We start from the raw sequence: 24,078 nt of genomic DNA, 5'->3' as shown, positions 1-24,078 counted from the left end.
GCTCCTGCCTGCCCTCACAGTCATTACTAAAACTGCGGTAAAAGTCCCCTACAGGCGGAGGCGACGGTCTTTCGTTAACCCCCGCCCCGCGAGTGCTAGCTAATTAGCTGGCTAGTTTGTTAGTGGCACTTTGTGCTAGCTTACTTGTTAGCTAGCACACAGTGTCACCCTCGCCTCCCGCCTGCTGTGTACCGGAGAAAACTGCGGGAAAACAGTGCCCAACAGGCGGAGCAAGGACACTGTCTAGTACCGGTCGCCCCCGCCTCCTGATAGCTCAGCGGGAGGCTGCGGCGACACTGTGTGCTAGTTAGCTAGCAAATGGTTTCGCGCCTGCTGTGTATCTTAATCCTCTTTAGGACTAGCTGGCTAAGTTACCACATAGCATACTTCGCTCCCACCCGCTGAACACCTGCCGTCGTTAACAGAACACAAACGACAGGCGGGTGCTAAGGACACTGTCTAACCGCGTCGCCCCTTCTTCTGTGCGGTTTATAGCGGCTGGCATCCAACGTTATTGTGCATTAACGCCACCTACTGCACTGGAGCGCCTCTGCCTCCCACATGTCCTAACTTTAAAATAAATACAGTACCAGTCAAAAGTTTGGACAAACCTACTCATTCAAGGGTTTTTGTTTATTTTTACTATTTTCTACATGGTAGAATAATAGTGAAGACATCAAAACTATGAAATAACACATGTGGTAATCAAAAATGGTTGAACAAATCAAAATGTATTTTATATTCTTCAAAGTACTAGTGCCCTGATGACAGCTTTGCACACTTTTGGCATTCTCTCGACCAGCTTAATGAGGAATGCTTTTCCAACAGTCTTGAAGGAGTTCCCACATATGCTGAGCATTTGTTGGCTGCTTTTCCTTCACTCTGTGGTCCAACTCATCCCAAACTCTCTTAAATGGGTTGAGGTCAGGTGATTGTGGAGGCCAGGTCATCTGATGCAGCACTCCATCACTCTCCTTCTTGGTCAAATAGCCGTTACACAGCCTGGAGATGTGTTTTGGGTCATTGTGCTGTTGAAAAACAAATGATAGTCCCACTTAGCGCAAACCAGATGGGATGGCATATCGCTGTAGAATGCTGCAGTAGCCATGTTGGTTAAGTGTGCCTTGAATTCTATATAAATCACTGACAGTGTCACCAGCAAATCAGCCCCACACCATCACACCTCCTCCATTCTTCACGGTGGGAACCACATATGCTTCTCACAAAGACCTGGCGGTTGGAATCAAAAATCTCAAATTTGAACTCATCATACCAAAGGACAGATTTCCACCAGTCTAATGTCCATTGCTCGTGTTCCTTGGCCCAATAAAGTTTCTTCTTATTATTGGTGTCCTTTAGTAGTGTTTTCTTTGCAGCAATTCGACCATAAAGGCCTGATTCACGCAGTCTCCTCTGAACAGTTGAAGTTAAGATGTGTCTGTTTTTTTAACTCTGTAAAGCATTTATTTGGGCTACAATCTGAGGTGCAGTTAACTCGAATGAACTTATCCTCTGCAGCAGAGGTAACTCTGGGTCTTCCTTTCCTATGGCGGTCCTCATGAGAGCCAGTTTCATCATAGCGCTTGATGGTTTTTGAGACTGCACTTGAAAAAACTTTGAAAGTTCTTGACATTTTCCAGACTGACTGACCTTTATGCCTTAAAGTAATGATGGACTGTCATTTTTCTTTGCTTATTTGAGCTGTTCTTGCCATAATATGGACTTGGTCTTTTACCAAATAGGGATATCTTTTGTATACCAACCCCAAGGCACACCTGTTAATTGAAATGCATTCCAGGGGACTACCTCATGAAGCTATCTGGTTGATAGAATGCCAAGAGTGTGCAAAGCTGTCGTCAAACTTTGAAGAATCTCAAATATAAAATATACTGTATTTAGATTTGTTTAACACTTTTTTAGTAACTACATGATTCCATGTGTTATTTTATGGTTTATGATGTCTTCACTATTATTCTACAATGTAGAAAATAGTAAAAATAAAGTAAAACATTTATGAATTTGTGCATGAAGCATATGCTGTGTTTCGTCATCAGGTACCCCCCCTGGTCAACCTCACCAGAGGAAGGGAAGGAAAGAGCAGGGACGTGAGAAGCGGACTCTCTGTTGCTCTCGCCCTCCTGCCGCTGAGATTAATGCAGGGTTCAAAACAACTGTGTACTTGTAAATCTTTGACTTCCGACTTCAGTGTGTTCAAGACAACTGGTAATGAGTGGAGGCCTGGAGATGCTAAATGTGTTTATGTTAATTAACGGTCAATTACCGTGAGACCGGCAGTCTTTTACATGACAATAACCAGCTGACAAAATGGCATGATTGTCACAGCCCTAGGTGCAACTCGTTATTAGGAAGGTGTCTTAATGTTTTGTACGTCCCGAATTGCTGGGGCGGCAGGGTACCCTAGTGGTTAGAGCGTTGGACTAGGTTGAAAGTTCAAACCCCGAGCTGACAAGGTACAAATCTGTAGTTCTGCCCCTGAACAGGCAGTTAACCCACTGTTCCTAGGTCGTCATTGAAAATAAGAATTTGTTCTTAACTGACTTGCCTAGTAAAATAAAGGTAAACATTTTTTTTTTTAAATTGCAGGCTGCAATTGCACCCTTCTCACGTTGACACACAGAACATTCAACCCTGGACTCTTCAGGTCTTCATTACAGTAATGTTAATTGTATTTTTTCATTTTGTTTTGTTACATGAGACCCTTAATAATCGTGTTTGTTCAACTAAGTAAAACAGAATGAAAAACAATCAGATTTTCAGTTGAACAGTTCAAATATGTAAATAGGTCTTTAAAAAACACGCCAAATAGTTAAATATAAATACGTTTAATTCATTTTCACTTTGAAAGGAAATAATTACAGTTCATCAATAACTGCATATTTATATATAAAGTGGCAAGACCATCTAGATGAGGAATGTTGATAGGATTATTTATAGGTGGCCAAATTGAATATATTGTACACAACATCATTTCATACTTATCTATACATGTACCTCTGTCAAACAGCAGGCTCTCAAATGACAAGTAGCTATTTAATATGTTCATTTAAAACTAGGAAAGAGATTCATTTTGAAAGTTTGAGCACCTGCAAGAGTGCAAGACTTTAAAGCTGTGAGAAGATTTACAGTTGTAGTGTTAGAATGAAAGGCCTTACTGTACAAAACAATAATAAGCAACACAATGTCCTAATGTTGATGCAGTTACAATGGGTCACCAACAGGGGCCAGTGTCTCTCCCATCTGGCCATATGATGAAAGTTATAAAGCATTCAGCAAAGTCATCAATAGCAATATTTGCCACAGAGGTGTACTCAACAACCGCTTCTTTAGGAAGAGTCCTGTAAGGTTTCAGAAGTTCCTCCATCAACGCCCTCCATGGACCAGCCACCATTAGACTCCGATGAGGGCCTCCTCCTTCCCACTTCCGACACTTAACGTTCAGCAACATTTGACTCCAGGTCTCAAACTGTAGGTTCCACACAGAAGAGCTCAGACGTCCAACTATTGTTCTAACAGTTCCATCCCTTTAGATGTGGGAGCTAAATACCCAATACTATATACTCAATACACCAATACTGTATCAGTGCCATCTTCTAGTACATGTACCGTTTATGTGTTGGCAAGTAAAGGGTGCGCCGACATATAAGTGTTTTTACATTTCTTTCACAGGGAGCATCTGATCTCAAGGATTGAAGGATATGCTATTTTGTCTAGTAATATTGTCCACTTTCGTATCACAACATTGCTTTGTGCAACATGACACCTATGGGTTTCTGATATGGGCTACAGCGTCTGAAAGTATAGGACTAAGGTATTCTCTTGCTCTTTTTCACCCAATGGAGTTAAACACCAAGAGCCTCGTTTCTGTCTCATCTCATCAAACTATCAGCTCAGACTCCATTTGAAATGGACGATTTTTTGGAATGAGGAGACTTTCGCAGCACTGTACCGTACTACAAGTGGCGAACAATAGAAAGCACACACACTTGGCTCGTTTAAGGCATGGATAAATACATTGCAAAGCAGTCCATGGTACCGCTACCCCTGCTAAACAAAGACATTATGTCTTCAGTGGGATAGAGAGCCTTATTACCCGGTGTCTCTTTTCATCCACAGTGGGAGGTAGGGGATAACAGGCCTCAGTTTGGGCCTAGGTACTCTGTGTTCTCTGCGGCCGGGATGTGTCCATTGGCATGGGTCTTGACGGAAGGGGTGAAGTCCTGCTGGTAGTCTGGGTTATCTATACTGTTCGGGGGTTGGTATTTCTGGACGCAGTGGAGACCGCCATTGGAAGTGGGGGAGAGGCCATTGGAGCTCGGGGAGGAGAGCCCATTGAACATGGGGAAAAGGCTGTTGGCGGTGGTGGTGAGGCCACTAGAGGTGATGGGGGAGATGCCATTGGAGGTGGTGGGGGAGAGGAGAGAGGGCTGGAGGGTGTTGAGATACTCAGGCCCCACTGCCTCGTTCTTATAGCAGTTCAGGTACTCTGTCTCTGTGTCGTCTGAGGAGATGGTGGGGAGGAGGGTGCGAGGGGGACCGGGGTGCTGGTATACAGGGTTCATCATGTCCGACACACCATTCTGGTTCATGTAGTCTGTTGAAGCGAAATAACAGAAATTAGTTACGACAGCAGGTAAACAACCACTCTAGGTACTAAGTGAAGACATTTGATTAAACTGTTCAATTTTAGTTTTCTAAACAATGACAGAGACGCTCTACAATGGCCTACAGCCATTGCCTAGCAGAGGTCCTTCTTCTTTTCAAAATAAAACCATTTCTGGTAGGAAAACTTCACAATGTATCACTATTTCTTGGGAAGTGAGCCATGTTTTCGGGTTAAGACCCTTTGGGAGGTCAAGGGGCACACTCGCCTGGAGCTGGCTGGAAGGCGTGGTCCAAGAACCTGTCTGTGGGGTCAGCAATGTACCGGAGAACCATGCTTCCTTCTCTGACAGGGAACCCATTCTAGGGAGAATAAAATCGTTGTTAGCCCAAAACCACACCTTAACTGCAAAGTATCACATGAGTTAGAGATGAGAGCTGTTGTTCCATACTGTGAAAGACTCTGTGTCAATGCTACAAAGTTTGCTTTTCAATTAACCTCAATGTTACATTTGTGATGTGTGTCTCTCTTACCTCATTTCTGCTTTGGCACAATCCAATGCTGCTGTTCAATGTGCTGTTTTGGCTCTGAAACACAGATTTACACCCGAGTCAAAAATTACATTCCAACACATATGATAAAACACCACAAAAACACAAATAAATATCCACATTTCTGTAGACCTACTTCTACTAAGTTCTTGTTGGTTGAATTCTTTACAGTAATGTTTCAAAAGATCAAAACCTTTTAATTTCATTACTGTGTATGAAGAAGAAGGTGAAATAAAAGCGACCACAGTGAATAAAAAGAGTGACAAAACAGCTCATCCAAATGTAATTGTTTTCAAGAAGGCTGAATAAGAGGAAATTAAAACAAGTTAAGCAGGGAACCATCTGTCAAAGACTACGGTCCAAGTCCATAAAAGGCTGTATAGTGTACCAAACGCTTCTATTATATAAGCAGGTTCCTCCATTTGTATTCTGGCAGAAAAATATTTAACAAGTAGTGCTGCCTGCCTGCGAAGGTAATCAAAATTGAAAGCTTATGGAGTAACCAGCCGGCTTTCTGTGGCAGGCATACAGCCCGGGTAGCCAACACTGGACCTCTTGGAGTTGAGTCTGAAGAGAACAGAGGAGGAGAGAGAGAGAGTAAGAAAGAGTTATATATATATATATATATATATATATATATATATATATATATATATAGAGAGAGAGAGAGAGAGAGAGAGAGAGAGAGAGAGAGAGAGAAAAGAGGATTTCTCCTAATCTCAAATGCAATCAATCAAGGGGCACATGGGAGGAAGCGGGGGTGAGGGAGTAGTGGGGGAGTAGGGGGTCAGAACAAGGACAGGGGAAGAAGAAGAGTCCCCCTGACGACATTTTAACGGGAACAGGAAGTGGGCGATTGAGGCCTGTCTTGTTCAAGCCAGGTATGACACGGTATAAACGCCTACGTAAATTCAATTTACTCTTTCCTCCCCGGCCGACATAAACCAAGATTCAATTTCACTACGATTGCAAAAGGGGCTAACTAAGAACTTGAACTGGGATACGTACTATCACCATGACCTGACCTGATTTAATCTTGTTAAGTACAGGATCAATAAATAAATAAGAGATTGTTCTAGCATTTGCGTTAAACAATTGGCCACAAGGATTGTTGGTTCTAATACAAGGTGTAGTAAGGGAAACCTAAATTGCCTCCAGTAGTCTAAATTGCCCAATAAATGTCAATTTCACCCTGTCAAACTGTGAACTCAGTGGAGGTGAATACCAAAATTCTGCAGACCCCTTCTTTGTAAAACAACAGAAAAGAGCTGTGAGCATAAAAAGTTAGATGGAATTCATTTTCTTTGATTCACTGCAATGATGCATTTAATCCAGTTTCTTTAATAGACAACAAAAAAAACTCTTCTCTGTGTTAGAAATGAGTGTAGAGGAAGAGAGCCAGTGGCTGCTGGATGGTGGAAACCTCTTCTTTGGGCTGGTTTTCCGGATACAGATTCAGCCTTCTCCTGGACTAATCCCCATTGAACATGCTTTTTAGTCTAGGAGTAGACTATTCCTGAGAAATAGTATCTCTCTGTCAATTTGAGCCTCGTCTCCAGGCTCAAATTGCTGGTGCATAGAGCCTGGTAACAACAGCTTGAAAGGGGTGTGGTGAATTAGCTGTATTAGATGGGACTTTGAAAAATGGCGAAAATCGTCAATCAAAATAAATGTTAAATCCCATTGACCATATTATTTTTGGGAAGCCCAACTGATTCTGGGTTTGGGCATATACAGTTTGTATGTGAAAACTATTTATCGAAGATGTATACTTTCAGATTTTCCAAACTCACATAAACCTTGTTTAAATCACTTGTGCTGCTCACGCCTTGAAGTCCACAATGTAGTGGGGAGGTTTCTGAAGGTTATGATAGATGGTGATTGAATGAGAGATCAGCCAATTAAAACGGGCAGTTGCTTTGTCCGCTCCTTCAATAGACTTCCAGTCAAGTCCCGTTCTGAGGCACTGTAAAATCAGACGGTTCGACAGACAGAGCCGGCTAGTGGACGAGATTACAAAGCAGTACATTATGGCTAGCCTAGTGGATGAGTTATTTTACCATAGAGTGTAGGAGCTGGGTACGGGAGGTACTGGGGCTGGAGAAGAAGCTGTGCTGAGGTACCAGGTACTCATCTGCGTCCACAGCTTCCTCCATGTCCTCTCCACTGATTAGGCTCTGGTAGAACTTGGTGTCTGTGGGACTTGGGAGGTGCATTCGGTCATCACCCTGGAAGAGACACATGCATCAGCACCCAAAGACCAGTCCGAAAGAATTATAGAGTAGGTACGTGTTTTGTTCATTAAACTTACAGTGGCTGAGTGAGTTGAATCGGTTTGTGTGGTCTGTGACTCCACAGTAATTCATGACAATGAGTTACACCGCTCACCTGGATGACAAGGTAACGTGGGGGATCCCGCGCCATCTTGGAAAACTCAGCTATCAGCTCCCGGAAACGAGGCCTGCTGTCTGCGTCGATCATCCAGCATTTGACCATGATCATGTAGACGTCTATGGTACAGATGGGGGGCTGGGGCAGCCGCTCCCCTTTCTCCAGCACCCCTGCTATCTCATTGGCCGGGATGCCGTCATAGGGCTTGGTCCCAAACGTCATCAGCTCCCACGCGGTCACACCTAAACAGAGGTACAGTGAAATAGATCAGAGGCACAGTCAATGACCTAATCTCAGTTAAAAGCGTTCATTACTGTCACAATGAACTGTTTTCACTTGTGGGAATTGGCCTGTTTGGATAGGGCTAAATTGAAATGTTTCTTACAGAAGAAATATGAAAAGCATATGCATAACCATGGTAGCAAATGAAAGGGAACAGTTTGGAGATGATGGGACAATTGCTAGACCAAAGGTGAGGACACAACAGTCCACCTGACACAAGACTGAATCCAAACATTTCACTGTTGATTTTATGTGCATTTGACATTTACTGTACTTTTCATCGCATTTGTTGATATCAAAATCAGAAAATACTCTGGATACATTCAGTACCATGATAAGAATATTCCTGGAAATGTGGGGTAGGTGCAACATAAGACAGAAACATGACATGGGATTGACTGAGAGGACTAACTGGTGTCTCCAAGTGGCTACACACTTCTCTAAAGTGTACATTGTTCCTAAGTAATTTCAACCCACTTTTATGGCTCAAAGTCTTCAACTATAAAGTGCTTTTTTGAGCTCTCTCAGCTGTGCCGTTGAGGAACTAGAGCAAGCACACTTGTAGTTGTTTTGTTTGGAACGCAACCCTGCATCTCCGCCTTCACACAATTACTGTTGTTGTTTACGCAATCCAAAAATGGCGTCATTCATAGCATGTTACTGTACACCCACTGCATTCCAATTTATGCGCTTGTCAGTGCACAAACCTGCCATTTTCAACCCGTATAGAGGTACAAGTGTAAAGGGCTACTTATAGTGGCATAGAAACAATCCCTGTTAAAGTTAAATAACTAGGGAACATTACTTTGTTTTTATTCCAGAAAAGCTGTTAGGCAGAAACCAACAATGTCAAGTTACTTTCTAAAAAAAACCACAGAGTCAACATCAGTGAGTTGGATGTGTCCTTAGGAGTGGGAGTTGCCAGGTTCCGTTGGTGTTGGATCAGTTTGAAAGAGAAGAGGAGGACCAGCAAAAGGAAAAGAGGAGAGGAGGATAGAAAGGGGGGCTTAGGAGGGCTGGCGGGTGGTTCTGCCAGGGCCTGCTGATGTCTTTGCCTTGTAGAGTAGAAAACACAACTTCAGGGAACCGGATCTGGAGACCGGCCCACAGAGCAGAGTGTGTGTGTGCGTGCATGCATCCAAACTGTGTGTCCAAACCAGGGGTGGTGTGTGTTAGGGACATTGGTTTGAGGTGGAGGATTCAACATTGTAAGATATCAGACCTTCAGGACCTGCCGGTGTAAAGTTAGATCAGCGATACCAGATACCCGTTTCTCTAATCTCCCAGATACTCAAAAACCCAATACTCCTATCTGGACCTGATTTGAACAGTTCTGATTAAGTACATGATCCAGAAACAATATTTATGCATCTGGATTAACACAAGCACTGTGGTTAATTCCAGCATTGACATGCATTGCTGTACATCCGGTTTTGATATATGTATGTTAAATGGATTCGTGCATTAATCCTATTAAATCGTGTGGGTATGTGGGTTCCTGACCATAGCTCCAAACATCACTCTGATGTGTGTATTTCCTGTGGAGGATGGACTCCAGTGCCATCCATTTGATTGGTACCTGCAAAGAGAGGGCTCTTATGAGTTAGGGTTCACAAACTGAGGTAGTTCTTCCAGATGACCAAGACAACATTAGGTATTTAGGTAAAGTATAGCAACTGTGTTATCGATAGACTATATTAGGTCGGGATGGAAATAGTAACATAAATCACCATCGTACAGAAAAGAAAGAAAAAAACGGGACCATAATATTATATTTACTTGGCAAAAAAACGTGTTCCTTGCGTTACATTTTTCACAGTAATTCAATTCAATCAGTAATGAGGGGAATGAGGAGCAGACCTTTCCTCCGTCTGCGTGGTACTCCTTCTCGTCAGCGTTGAGGAGTTTGGCCAGGCCAAAGTCCGTGATCTTGACGTGCTGAGGGGTCTTCACCAGGACGTTCCTCGCTGCCAGGTCACGGTGCACCAGGTGACGCTCCTCCAGGTAGCTCATCCCCTGAGGCCAACCACAGGTCAAAGGATCAAATGAGGAGGTAGAAGCGAATGAGTGAGTCTATGGCCATACATGGGCCCTGTTTTAGAGGATTCTAACTGTATTCAAACAGAGCGATAGGGCTACAGCACTTTATAGTGACTCATTGTATTATTGTTTTAAAAAGGTCAACAAGATGTCAAGTGAACGTTGAACTGTAGGTGTCTATAGGAGTGTATGGACATACACGGCCTTTCCGGACTTTCCACTGACTCACTGTTTGATTAAGTTTTAATCCACTACACTGTGACTCATGGGTAGTCTTAAAGGGCCAGAGTTTTGGTCAAGTCACATGGTTAGGAAAGAGGTCCGTGCCTTATCATAGTCTGGGTGCCACGTTCCAGTTTCGCCATTTATGCCTAACCCCGTCATGATCGCTGTGTGACAAGACAGCAACAAGTTTTCTAAATCAAACACAGACTGACACCAGATCTGTATAATTATGCTGCAGAGCATGACAGACGACTTCAGGACAGGAAGTGCACCCAGCATTTTGTGGTTTGAAATTCCAAATGTAGCCGTAACAAGAGTAAAAAAAAGAATATGAATTTTCACAAACACACTTTTCTTTTGGTTAGTTGGAAAAACAACAGCGTCTTGGAAATTCACTACATTGAATGGACACATACTGCCCGGTCGCTTAAATGCACCATAGTCTTACCTTGGCGATCTGCACACACCAGTTGAGGAGGTACTGGGATCCGATGTTGTCCTTGTTCTCCTTGACGTAGTCCAGCAGACAGCCGTAGGGCATGAGCTGGGTGACCAGCTGCACTGTGGAGGTCAGGCAGATGCCCAGCAGACGACACACATGGGGGTTGTCCACGCTGGCCATCACATAGGCCTCCTATAGTCGGTTAGATATAGTACCAACATTTATTCCAGGGCAGTATAGTACAGTATACCGCCTTTAGGGCTAGTGATGCTGGCATCATTCTAGTGTGCGCTCATAAAACTCAATAATGATATCTAAACATGAACCATTTCAACAACTGACAGCTTGAAGACAATGTACGCTTATGAGCCAGATACGTAAACGTGCAAGACCTTTTCTTTAAGAAAGCTCTTGACCTTCGTGGTAAGAGGTCAAGAGAAACATCACTGCAAAAACCTCAGCTGTCCATGCACTCTAAATCCTGAAACGGAATATTCACAGGACCGTGCCAGACCTGTGCTCAAGTCATATTTGATATCTTTCAAATACTTAGGGCGTTTGATTGAGCCTGCCTGGAGTGCTAGATCGGTGGGGCATGAAGTTGGACTATTCTATTGGTTCCACTGCGCCAGGAAAGCTCAATCAAGTGCAGCCAACAGCCAAAGTATTTCCGAATACTTTATGAACCCAGGTCTGGACTGTGTTTTTTTTTTTTAAACTGCGGTTACTGGAAAAGATTTTAGATTTCATTCCAGAAAACCTTAACCTTGAATTAGTATCCTCCTCCCACTCCCCAACCCTGGTCCAAACCTTCTCAATGAGTTAATCTCATTTCCTACGCTCCCACTGAGAAAATGACTTCTAGAAACCTGACACCATTTCCCATTTTCTAACTAAATGTTGTCATTATTTCAGCTTCTTCCTGAATTGATGAGCATGTGCTTGGAATTAGTGTCCAGTGACATGCAATAGTGGCTGTATAGGCTTCTCAATAACATATTATGCCGCTAAATTAGGTCAAAAAAACAAATTTGCCAACAAATGTTTCGTTTGAAAGTGCTTGTGCAGTGTGGTATGTATACCATACTGTGCTTAATAGCACTAATTTAGATTCTACTGTAAATCAGATATAGAATGTCTTTGGAAGATATTCGGAAGATACCAGTTCTAACTCCCATGAACAAACATCTTTAAGCAGGGATGCCAACCCTGGGCCTTGAGGGCCGAAACATTTCTGGATTGTGTTTCTACCAGCCTTTTCTAAGAGTGAAGTGACATAGAGTGATATAACTCACGTCCAAGATCTCCCTGTTGGCTTTAGGTGATGTGGCCTCTCTTAAAACCTTAATGGCCACAGGAATCTTCACGTCCTCTCCTTCAGGGACCCACAGACCCTGCACGACACAGACACACACACACACACACACACACACACACACACACACACACACACACACACACACACACACACACACACACACACACACACACACACACACACACACACACACACACACACACACACACACACACACACACACACACACACACACACACACAAAAGTACAGATGTTTTCATGCCATGTCAAGAGGTCAGGAAAAATTCCAGGCACTAAATAATCATAAGAAAAATGAGTGTACATGAATAATTTCTTAAAGGTTTTGGTTCGTTACAGTGGAACATGGGAACGGCAAACGAACTGGTAGTTACTGTGGACTGGATTATGACGCAGGATGTGGTACGTTAAATATGTGGCTGTTAATTGCAAAATTGACAACAGACGTAGATGTGGTTAAAGGGTGTTGGTTTCATACGCAGTCGTAACACACATTCCCATAAGCTCCTTCACTACAGTACAATCCAAGACACTGGAGTTCTCTGAACGAAATCTAGAAGAAGTTAGCGCTTGTATTTACCTTGTAGACAGTGCCGAAGGCCCCTGATCCCAACACTTTGATCTTCTTAAACTCGGTCTCTTTGAGAATGCGGAGCAGAGCCTGGTTGGGGGCCTCACCACTGGGGGTCAACGGTTCAACTAACTGTAGAATAGCAATAGATGCGGATAAGGACGGTTTACTTTGATGCACTATCAACGATGACTACATTCCCTCTGTAGAAAGCCCTCAGTGTCTGCCTCTCACCTCTCTCTCCTGGAGTAGTCTTCGCAGGGTTCTCTTCCTCTTGATGTGGCGTCGCCTCAGTAACACAAAGACAGACAGGCCCATGATGAGGAAGGCAAGCAGCCCACCCACCACACCAGCCGCGATCACCGATAGGCCAGAGTTACTGCATGGGAGACGGGTGGTAACCAAACAACGCAGAGAAAAAAGAAACGACACACAAATGATAACTGTTCATTAGCTTAGTGAACTGAGTGTTTCTAAGTTTGAATACAATTGGAACAGTACCATTGTAAGTTACTGTTCGAGATAAGAGTCAATTGCTTACCCTATAGACTGACAGCCTCTCAGTCCAGGACCGGTGCATCTGTAAACACATAACGCACGTATGAACACGTGTCCGTTCCAACACCTCTACATCATTTTTTTTACTGAGACATTTCATTTTTAATATTCAAATGGGATGCAAGTGTCTGTATTTGTGTATTGCGGTATTTATGCGGTTGTGACAGATTCCTTCACTTACCCCTGGGTACAGTTCTGGTGGCACAGCTGGCACACCTTCATCTTATCTGCATACTTCCAGATGAAGGTGTTCTTGCCCCCTGCCACCCCTGGCACCCCTCTAGGGCACCCTAGGACACAGTTGTTGCCGTCTTTGAAGTTAGCGCACTGGGTACACTGCTCTTGGCCCTGAAAGGGAGAGAAGAGGATAGCAAGACCTTGTATTACATACACATCTAAAAGAAACAACTGTGTGGAGACATACTTTATTTAACAGACACAACTATTGTATAATAATAGCATGCTAGAGAAATACATTGTGCCTACTGTGCTGGGACATGGCATGGAGATGGACACATAGTATATTAAGCAATAAGGCACGGGGGTGGTAGGGAAAGGGGGATACCTAGTCAGCTGTGCAATTGAATGCATTCAACTGAAATGTGTCTTCCGCATTTAACCCAACCCCTCTGAATCAGAGAGGTCCGGAGGGCTGCCTTAATCGACATCACCGTCATCAGCGCCCGGGGAACAGTGGATTAACTACCTTGTTCAGGAGCAGAACCTTGTCAGCGCTGGGATTCGATCCGACAACTTTTCGGTTACTGGCCCAACGCTCCTCCCCGCTAGGCTATCTGCCGCCCCTATATGGTCAATATACCACGGCTAAGGGCTGTTCTTATGCACGACGCAATGCCTGGATACAGCCATTAACCGTGGTACACTATACCTACAAAAGTATGTGGACACCCCTTCAAATTTGTGGATTAGGCTGTTTCAGCCACACCCATTGCCGACAGGTGTATAAAAGGTGTATAAAATCGAGCAAACAGTCATGCAATCTGCATAAATTAAGAGCTAAGCGACTTTCAACGTGGCACCATCATAGGATGCCACCTTTCCTACAAGTCAGTTTGTCAAATTTCTGTCTTGCTAAAGCTTTCCCAGTCAACTGTAAGTGATGTTATTTTGAAGTGGACATATCTAGGAGCAACAACGGCTCAGCCGCGAAGTGGTAGGCCACACGAGCTCACAGAATGGGACCACTGAGTGCAAAAAATTGTCTGTCCTCAGTTGCAACACTCGGTGGTCTCGTTCTGTGAGTTTGTGTGGCCTACCACTTCGCAACTGAGCCGTTGTTGCTCCTAGACATTTCCACTTCAAAATAACAGCACCTACAGTTTACTTTTCCTCTTCAAAATAACAGCACTTACAGTTTTCCTTTCCTCTTCAAAATTTCAGCACTTACAGTTGACCATGGTCTGGGCCTGTTTCTCATGGTTTGGACTAGGCCCCGTAGTTCCAGTGAAAGGAAATCTTAACGCTACAACATACAATGACATTCTAAATGATTCTGTGCTTCCAACTTTGTGGCAACAGTTTGGGGAAGGCCCTTTCCTGTTTCAGTATGACAATGCCCCCTGGCACAAAGTGAGGTCCATACAGAAATGGTTTGTTGAGATTGGTGTGGAAGAACTTGACTGGCCTGCACAGAGCCCTGACCTCAATTCCATCAAACATCTTTGGGATGAATTGGAACGCCGACTGCGAGCTAGGCCTAATCGCCAAACATCAGTGCCCGACCTCACAAATGCTCTCAGTGTTCCAACATCTAGTGGAAAGCCTTCCCAGAAGAGTGGATGGAGGCTGTTATAGCAGCAAAAGGGGGGACCAACTCCATATTGATGCCCATTATTTTGGCCATATCGTGTATATTGGCCATATACCACAAACCCGAGGTGCCTTATTGCTATTATAAACTGGTTACCAATGTAATTAGAGCAGTATACCTGATTTACCGCGGCTCTCAGCCAATCAGCATTCACGGCTCGAACCACCCAGTTTATAATATAGAGACAAATACTTAGACATAGAATAAATATAAGAGACACACATACTGGTCCAGTGCAGGTCTGGGTTCCATTGAGGAGCTGGCACTCAGGATGACATTCCACACACGTCTTATTCACTTCAGTCTCACGTGGCTCCCTGCAGAATGAGGACAAAACGTCAGCATGTAGCATATTTCCACTACCCCAGTCCCAGATCTGTTTGCGCTGTCTTGCCAACCTTTATTGTCATCGTCCCATAGGAGTTGCTAAGACATTACAAACAGATCTGGGAGCAGGCCATACTTCCTACTTGTTCAACATTTGATTTTAGGTGGTTCCATTTGCAGATGGTTGCATTGATCCCTTTCCTCATAGCAAGAGTTCCATTGTAAGCAAGGTGACACTCAATGTTTGACAGAGGAGACTCCGAAGTTAAATATCTATGAGTTAAGTGCTCCCATTCCAGCTGAGAGGACTGTCTTCTCATGAATTGGGTTAATTGCCGCCTTACTGCCTTAAGAACTTCTTACATGTACTCCTGATGGCAAGTCTTCTGTCTGGTTTTACTATTTCATTCCATGCAAAACTGCATCTTGCAAAATACCCATGTTCAATTGATAGCTTGAGTTGCCAATAGTTTTCTTTGCCAAGTGTACAAAAAGTTCATTTCATGCTTCTTCACTGCTTCAGCTTTGCAGAATCAGGTCCCTTTAATTGTATAAATGGGGAACAGACAAGGGATCCTCCCTCACCCCTCTAGCAGGTTACAGGAGTCTACACAGCTTCCTGTTCGGCTGTAGTCCTGACAGGCGAAACACATGGTGGGTCCAGGTCCCCAGCAGCCATATCTGGTACACATTGTGTCACATGTGTTGTTCTGCAGCCCTGCAAACACACATGCACAAACACATAGATATCGACACAAAATCATTGTTTTAACCAAGAGATAAAGTATATATAGTATTCAAAATATCCTTTTGACTTTTCACACAACCTTGTACAAGCAACAAGCTAGCGTCCATTTCCTAGTTCTCCCACACTTTCACAGTTTTATGGCCACAACAATAGAGATTGGCATGGGCCAATATTAATCTCAGAGCCACATACCCCGATGTGGCCTTTGTTTTAGTAAACACAGAGCGTCGTGTTATCACCCTTTTATTACGGGCTCGAGTTGTTTATGTGACATTATGGTGTTGACTGTTGGTGTTTGTTGCGACTGCTCTTGTTTGCTGCTGTTCCTTTTTTTTGTTGTTGGTGTTATGTGACCACACACGTCAATATAATGACTTTATGATTTACCGCATGCGGCTGCGTGGGCATTGCTCTCCAGCTGTATGGTCTGCCTGTCGGACTTGAACAGCTGCTTCCAGTGGCGCTTCTTGGTGTAGCAGAGGTTGGAGTTCCTGGTGATGACCACATCTCCATCGCTGATCTCCTTCAGCGAGCGAAGGCCCAGGTGGGTGATGGTTAGCTGGGTTATGGCCAAGCTCACTGTACCACTTGAGGAGGGAGAGAGAGGAGAGGGGAGTGAGAGGGAGACACTTCATTTTTTTTAGAAGTTCCAGGTGGCTATTAAGGGCTTGACCAGCTCACTACTGCCACTCTATAATATAATAATGCGGAGACTGAACAGTTACTGTTACTTACTGTTTGGTCCGTCCTCTAATAATCTCCAGGTTTTCAAAGGGACTTAGGGATGTCATGTTCTCGGGCCAGTTCTGAATCAGCAGATAGCCTGGATGTTTGTTTTTATAGAACGGGAAGGAAAAAAAGACAATTCAAATACATATGAATGTAAAATAATCAACAACATGGCTCTTTTGGTAACCTTTTAGTATAGTTAATAGACTAGTCTGCACTGCCTCTTACCAGTGATTTCTCTGACCGTCTTGAAAACGTCTAGCTTGGCAGGATCCATCTTTGGTGCTTTGGTAAATGGGTCCCTGTGAATAGCAAGAACTGTGAAATGTATCTGCCATATTCACAAATACAAATACAACACATTAAGTGTGATGTAAAAAACGAGTCAGTTCTTACTCAACAGGCTCTTAGGTCTTATTCTATATGTTCTTAACACTTACCCATGAATAGACGTGTAGATAATAGCAATGTTCCCATTGATTTTGGTGCAGTTTTTGAATGTGTCAATGTTGGTGGCGTTGATTGACAGAATTTTGTCAAGTTTCCCCATTCCAAGTCCATTGCAAACTGTGAAAATTAGTAATATGTTAATAAAAACAAACGTGGCATCTATTTTTTTTTTTTTTTAATTTTACCCCTTTTTCTCCCCAATTTCATGGTATCCAATTGTTTTAGTAGCTACTATCTTGTCTCATTGCTACAACTCCCGTACAGGCTCGGGAGAGACGAAGGTTGAAAGTCATGCGTCCTCCGATACAGAAACCAACCAAGCCGCACTGCTTCTTAACACAGCACGCATCCAACCCGGAAGCCAGCCGCACCAATGTGTCGGAGGAAACACTGTGCACCTGGCAACCTTGGTTAGTGCGCACTGTGCCCGGCCTGTCACAGGAGTCACTGGTGCACGATAAGACAAGGACATCCCTACCGGCCAAGCCCTCCCTAACCCGGACGACGCTAGGCCAATTGTGCGTTGCCCCACGGACCTCCCGGTCGCGGCCGGTTACGACAGAGCCTGGGCACGAACCCAGCATCTCTGATGGCACAGCTGGCGCTGCAGTACAGCGCCCTTAACCACTGCGCCACCCGGGAGGCCCGGCATCTAATTTCTTTGCCACACTATGTTTGAGAAATCACAAGCCAGAAAACGAACGTAGTGCAGTTTTGTTGTGGCAGTATCAACTGTACCTTTGGGGCACAGTCCATCACACTTCTTGCACTTCCTGACTCCTCCCTCGTCCACTTCGTACGTGTCACCACTGCATGTCCGAACGCACGCTCCATGGTCTGTCACCACATAATTATCTGAGGGGGAAAAAACAGAATATATAACAAATCTATGTAATGCATTGTGTACTGTGTATAAGACAGTATTGTATGCATGGCAGTGTCTGAGAGCTGATTCTAACAGCCTGGAGAAAGTAGAGGCGTCTATAGTATTAGCACTCTCTGAACCTAAATCCTTTTTTCCCCCCGTTTATGCAATTTCTGATTCAACTCAGAGAGACTGGCACAGACTGACTGACTTAGAGTAATACACCAGAATATAGGCCAGCGTTTTCCAACTCCAGTCCTTGACCCCCCCCATAGCTTCTAATGAATCCTTATATCCTTTATCATATACAGTAGCCTCATAGAAGAGGTCATAAGGGGACGTGGATGGAACATGTGGGTTTTCTTACGAGGGCAGGTCTTGACGCAGGTGGCCCCGAAGTTGTACTTCCCGTCTGGATTGTTGACTAGTTGGTGAAGGTTGCGGTCGTAGAGCAGGAGGCGCGGACACGAGTCTTTACACGTCCCATCATCCTGAAAGTCCCGGCAGGCCTACGGCACCAAACAGGGCTATGTTCATTAAGCAGCAAACCAAAGACAACAGACAAACAGGAAATGGACTACCTGAACCTGTCCAATAAGAAATGCTTGTTTTCACTTTCCGCTGCAAAAATGTTTTAAAATGTTACATGTCCTAATAAATACGGCCCAGCCATCATAGACAGAGCAATAGGACCATAACAGACCCGTATGCACAGATTATAACACTGCATTGCTATTTCACGGCTCAGCTTAGCCAGAGAGGAATAGGTGACGCTGGCTTAGCTTCCCAGCTGGGGACTAAGCCTGATTCTCAAGGCACTGTCAAAAAGCAGGGTTTAATCAGTGATAGAAAGGGTCACCGGATACAAAAGCAATACAATTTGGTTTTAATCATAAAGTGGATAGAAAACAGTGGTACTGGTGTAAAGTATGTTGGTCACCAGCCAATAAGACAAAAGGGAGCATCATAAGACAGAAATAATGATGTGTGAAATGTGAAATGCAATGTGTCTGTTTCCTAACACATTTATTGGGTGAAGAAATAACTACAAAATAAAAAATGTTGTTTTAAATTAATTAATTAATTTTATTTAACCTTTATTTAACTAGGCAAGTCAGTTAAGAACAAATTCTTACTTACAAAGACGGCCTAGTATATGTAGTATATGTGAGAGATGCCATTCTTGACCTATGACTAGCCAGGGTTTTGTCAGACCACGTGACCTGACCAGGGGAAACTCTGGACCCTACTTAAAGCCTAACTGAAGCCCAGAATTGTTCATGGTCACTCCTGTCCCACCCTATGACACCAGTACAATATGAAGGTGGAATCTGTCTCTGCCACTTGTGAAAGTGGCGTGTCTGTCTGTCGGTCTGTCTCTCACCAGCCGCTCTAGGTCTGGGTCAGATACAGTGTGAAGATGGGTTAGGGTTATGGTTAGGGTCTCTCACCAGACAGTCTGTAGGTCTGGGTCAGATACAGTGTGAAGATGGGTTAGGGTTATAGTTAGGGTCTCTCACCAGCCGCTCTAGGTCTGGGTCAGATACAGTGTGAAGATGGGTTAGGGTTATAGTTAGGGTCTCTCACCAGACAGTCTGTAGGTCTGGGTCAGATACAGTGTGAAGATGGGTTAGGGTTATGGTTAGGGTCTCTCACCAGACAGTCTGTAGGTCTGGGTCCAGTGCAGCCTGCAGCACAGTGTTCGTTGCAGCAGTCGATGGGAGACGGACCCTTACACCTCTTAGAGCACTGCTGGGCACAGTTCAGCTTCGTCACTAGACGGAAGGAAAACAGCATCAGTAATGTGCAAGTGCCAGTTATGATATCATACAACTAAGCCCTTGTTTTTGTCTTACGGTATACCTTTCAACAATATTAGAGTCTGGTTTACAGACTTACATGTCTGGCAGTGTTCTGGGCCGGGCGCCCAACATGAACCATTGAAGCATCCAGGATCACAATTTTTACCTACAGAAAATATATCAAAATAATTATTCAAGAACTCTGCAACTTCAGTGTACTTTAATACTTTATAGTGTACTTCAGTATTTTAATGTTCAATAAAGCAAAGTTGGAGTTTTTGATTAGTTGAAAGTTAAACATGACTAAACTGTTGGCTGCGCTGGGTGAAGCAGCTTCCTGTTAATATCTAACAACATGAACAAATCTAGCCTCAAGCGTGTATAAAAACACAAAACATTGAATGGGATTATGGTAGGCGCATTTATGTGACACATTGTTTCATGTGCTGTAACAGGAGCTCCTTACAGAGACGATTTCTGTTGGGTTCAGGTAACTGCATGTTGGGTTTGCTGTCAATGTCCACGATGTCCAACCACTGGATGGTCTCCACGTTACACAGCTGGTTGCCTGAGAACTTCACTCCTCCTTTCAGGATCTCTGGAAAATGGAGAGAGATGCGTTTATTTTCAGATGGATGTTGAATGTTGATGTGAATTAATCAATGTAATAAAACAGTGTAGATAACCTAGCTCCAGCTCCAAAAGCATCCCTAACCCTAGCTTCATGTCCACATTCTGGTTCAACCCTAACCCTAGCCTCAACCCTAACCCTAGCTTCATGTCCACATCGTGGTTCAACCCTAACAATAGCCTCAACCCTTAACCCTAGCTTCATGTCCACATTGTGGTTCAACTCTAACCCTAGCCTCAACCCTAACCCTAGCTTCATGTCCACATCCTGGTTCAACTCTAACTCTAACCCTAGCCTCAACCCTAACCCGAGCTTCATGTCCACATCCTGGTTCAACTCTAACTCTAACCCTAGCCTCAACCCTAACCCGAGCTTCATGTCCACATCCTGGTTCAACTCTAACTCTAACCCTAGCCTCAACCCTAACCCGAGCTTCATGTCCACATCCTGGCTCAACTCTAACCCTAGCCTCAACCCTAACCCTAGCTTCATGTCCACATCCTGGTTCAACTCTAGCCTCAACCCTAACCCTAGCTTCATGTCCACATCCTGGTTCAACCCTAACCCTAGCCTCAACCCTAACCCTAGCTTCATGTCCACATCCTGGTTCAACCCTAACCCTAGCCTCAACCCTAACCCGAGCTTCATGTCCACATCCTGGCTCAACTCTAACCCTAGCCTCAACCCTAACCCTAGCTTCATGTCCACATCCTGGTTCAACTCTAGCCTCAACCCTAACCCTAGCTTCATGTCCACATCCTGGTTCAACCCTAACCCTAGCCTCAACCCTAACCCGAGCTTCATGTCCACATCCTGGTTCAACTCTAACCCTAGCCTCAACCCTAACCCTAGCTTCATGTCCACATCCTGGTTCAACTCTAACCCTAGCCTCAACCCTAACCCTAGCTTCATGTCCACATCCTGGTTCAACCCTAAACCTAGCCTCAACCCTAACCCGAGCTTCATGTCCACATCCTGGTTCAACCCTAACCCTAGCCTCAATCACAACCCTTGCTTTATGTACACAACCTGGTTACGCCCTAACCATGGCCTCAATCACAACCCTAACACTAGCTTCATGTACACAACCTGGTTAAGCCCTAACCCTAGCCTCAATCACAACCCTAGCTTCATGTCCACATCCTGGTTCAACCCTAACCCTAGCCTCAATCACAACCCTAACCCTAGCTTCGTGTCCACATCCTGGTTCAACCCTAACCATAGCCTCAATCACAACCCTAACACTAGCTTCGTGTCCACATCCTGGTTCAACCCTAACCATAGCCTCAATCACAACCCTAACCCTAGCTTCGTGTCCACATCCTGGTTCAACCCTAACCATAGCCTCAATCACAACCCTAACCCTAGATTCGTGTCCACATCCTGGTTCAACCCTAACCATAGCCTCAATCACAACCCTAACACTAGCTTCATGTACACAACATGGTTAAACCCTAACCCTCAACCACAACCCTAACCCTTGCTCCAGCTGCCACCCGACCTTAGCTTATAACAAGGGCTCAGAGTTTCCCTGGTTTGGTTCTAGTACGTGAGAAGGCACACAGTGACCAGTCATTATGCGGCTGGGTACAGCGACTGCCTGGGCAGAGCAGGGACAGGCCTAGAGACTGACCTGTGAGGCTGGTCAGAGGCAGCTCGGTGGTGCCTGCTCCCATTGACTTATTATGGTTCATCAACACAGCCAGGGCAAAGCCATCGTTGTAGAGAGTGTGGCCTCGGATGATGCGCAGGTTGTCCAGGGGAATCCTGTTGGCTGTGTTGAGGGCGATCAGAACATAGCCACCCACCTCCTGAATGGACTGTGGACAAACAAGGAAACATTTGGGTTAGGCCTTGTCTTCACACACTATACCAGGGGTGAACAACTTCAGACCTAGAGGCTCCAGCTCAGGTCCTACTGGTTTTCACCTGTCTATAACGTCATAGCTAGACAAGGTTCACAGAAGGTTACCACCGGTAACCCACTGAACCTAGTCACAAGTATGAGCGCAACCTAAGAGACTATCTCAACTGAAGCTATAAGGCTCTATTGAGGTGTTTTGGACAGCTTACCCGTTGAAATAGCTTTGGACCATGCCCGGAGGTTAAAACAAGATTTGTTTTGCGGCTGTGATGTTTTCATCCAGTAATGCTTTCTCCAAACAAAGGGGTTCCTTACCTGTAGCCTGGTCCCAGGACTGTTTGTGCCATCTTGACATCTCCTATGGTCATTGTTCATGGGAGCTGACAAGACAGCGCAAACAGATCTGGGACCAGGCTAACGTTCCTTTTATCTTACCCTGAGGAAAGACAGATCATGGTGGTCTTCCATGTGTGTGACCTCCAGGTTCTCCAGGACAATGGTACAATTGCTGTAGGTCTTGACCATGTTCAAGTAGTGGCCCTCTTTTGACCCCAGAAGGCTGAACCGGTTAGTGATGCCCTGGCATACTGGGGGGGGGGAGAGAAGATGATTAGAAATCATCCAGGAAAGTAGAAGACAGATCACCTGAGTGAAAAGTGACCATACTTGAATTTCACAATGAACATGGAAAAACTGCTGCCTTGATCCAGACAGGAATATCTTAGCTACCAAGCACCCTTACATGGATAGTGATATTCATCATGCATAGTCACTGTTAAAATGTACACTGGCATACCCAAGACAACAAAGTACACCGACTCTCTGATTCACTTCTGCCTCTCTTTACACACGTGTGTCAGAGGAGCTTAAGTTGTCTTGTTTCTTTGTTTGTAGGTGTGAGCTGTGCTGTGCACAGTCATACTTTGGTTCATTCAATAGCATTAAATAGCTGAGCTGGATTGAATCTAGAATGGGAAATTGATCCCTACGATGCTGCCGCTTACTCATGAGTCGCTGTGTGCTCTGAGCTCGCCGACCATATTTATCTTGGCCCAGACTCTTTCCACTGCTATTCTGGCTAGTTAAAACAAATGCCTTGAGTTTCTGCACCGTGTCAACTCTGTGCAGAAATATTTTGAGTTACTCTTCACAAACAGGCGTTTCATGGGGATTATTATCTATTCCACTCATCTCCCTGTCACAACTAAGAATATTGGCAACATTAAAGGGACGTTATCGGTCCATGAATGCAGCATCTTCTGGAGTTTATGAAGCGACGGGTTTTGGAGTTAGATAACAATGATTATTTAAAGGTCTTGAACAGTCAAAATCATGTTTTTCATGAAATTGGTTGGAATTTAGATGAAACCAGATCAAAGTATGATGACCAAAGTATGAAAAATGACTGTTGCTTCTACATTGATGAAGTTTGATCATAAAGTTACTGGTCCCCCTCTCAATTAACTTGTCAGGGATCTGGAGGGAGATACACCGTCCTCCATTTCAAACACTTGGATTCAGGAGGCGGGATTACTAAAGGAATAGGGTGACATCACCCTAATGCTAATTTTATTAAACCAATGGCAACATGATATTCTCTTACCTAATTTAAATAAGTACTGCCTTGTAAACAACATCTGAGAAGGTGTGTTTGTGGAGGGGCGTGGTTTAAAGAGCTATGTAGCTATTTTACTGGTGCCAACATTTGACTGTAGGGTGTCTGTCAGCAAATATAATTAAAAGTTTACAATATTCATCTATGGCAAAGATATTTACATGTTTCCCCTTTCATCTGTGTCTGGTGTTAGCTAGT

At 44.3% G+C, this 24,078-nt stretch overlaps 1 protein-coding gene across 1 annotated transcript in view; it reads right to left on the bottom strand.

The window, feature by feature from the left end:
- Positions 1 to 2,827: 2,827 nt before the first annotated feature.
- LOC112226767 (epidermal growth factor receptor) overlaps positions 2,828 to 24,078 on the bottom strand; it is a 56,281-nt gene continuing 35,030 nt past the window's right edge. Inside the window, exons 2-27 of the mRNA XM_024391304.2 lie at positions 22,701 to 22,852; positions 22,035 to 22,221; positions 20,237 to 20,368; positions 19,868 to 19,936; positions 19,625 to 19,743; positions 18,336 to 18,477; positions 17,842 to 17,958; positions 17,094 to 17,220; positions 16,882 to 16,955; positions 16,660 to 16,747; positions 16,312 to 16,511; positions 15,762 to 15,894; positions 15,076 to 15,166; positions 13,200 to 13,366; positions 13,002 to 13,040; positions 12,695 to 12,839; positions 12,470 to 12,592; positions 11,848 to 11,946; positions 10,559 to 10,744; positions 9,706 to 9,861; positions 9,349 to 9,424; positions 7,561 to 7,805; positions 7,233 to 7,400; positions 5,155 to 5,208; positions 4,890 to 4,983; positions 2,828 to 4,612 (exon numbers count right to left, since the gene is read on the bottom strand). Coding sequence (XP_024247072.1) covers positions 4,158 to 4,612; positions 4,890 to 4,983; positions 5,155 to 5,208; positions 7,233 to 7,400; positions 7,561 to 7,805; positions 9,349 to 9,424; positions 9,706 to 9,861; positions 10,559 to 10,744; positions 11,848 to 11,946; positions 12,470 to 12,592; positions 12,695 to 12,839; positions 13,002 to 13,040; positions 13,200 to 13,366; positions 15,076 to 15,166; positions 15,762 to 15,894; positions 16,312 to 16,511; positions 16,660 to 16,747; positions 16,882 to 16,955; positions 17,094 to 17,220; positions 17,842 to 17,958; positions 18,336 to 18,477; positions 19,625 to 19,743; positions 19,868 to 19,936; positions 20,237 to 20,368; positions 22,035 to 22,221; positions 22,701 to 22,852 — 3,638 coding nt within the window. The 3' untranslated portion in view covers positions 2,828 to 4,157. The remainder of the gene's footprint in view (positions 4,613 to 4,889; positions 4,984 to 5,154; positions 5,209 to 7,232; positions 7,401 to 7,560; positions 7,806 to 9,348; positions 9,425 to 9,705; positions 9,862 to 10,558; positions 10,745 to 11,847; positions 11,947 to 12,469; positions 12,593 to 12,694; positions 12,840 to 13,001; positions 13,041 to 13,199; positions 13,367 to 15,075; positions 15,167 to 15,761; positions 15,895 to 16,311; positions 16,512 to 16,659; positions 16,748 to 16,881; positions 16,956 to 17,093; positions 17,221 to 17,841; positions 17,959 to 18,335; positions 18,478 to 19,624; positions 19,744 to 19,867; positions 19,937 to 20,236; positions 20,369 to 22,034; positions 22,222 to 22,700; positions 22,853 to 24,078) is intronic.

Source organism: Oncorhynchus tshawytscha, linkage group LG28 (assembly GCF_018296145.1).
Source record: "Oncorhynchus tshawytscha isolate Ot180627B linkage group LG28, Otsh_v2.0, whole genome shotgun sequence".
Classification (NCBI taxonomy): Eukaryota; Metazoa; Chordata; class Actinopteri; order Salmoniformes; family Salmonidae; genus Oncorhynchus; species Oncorhynchus tshawytscha.
The sequence above is the reverse complement of the archived record's forward strand: the minus strand, read 5'-3'. Positions and strand labels throughout refer to the sequence as shown.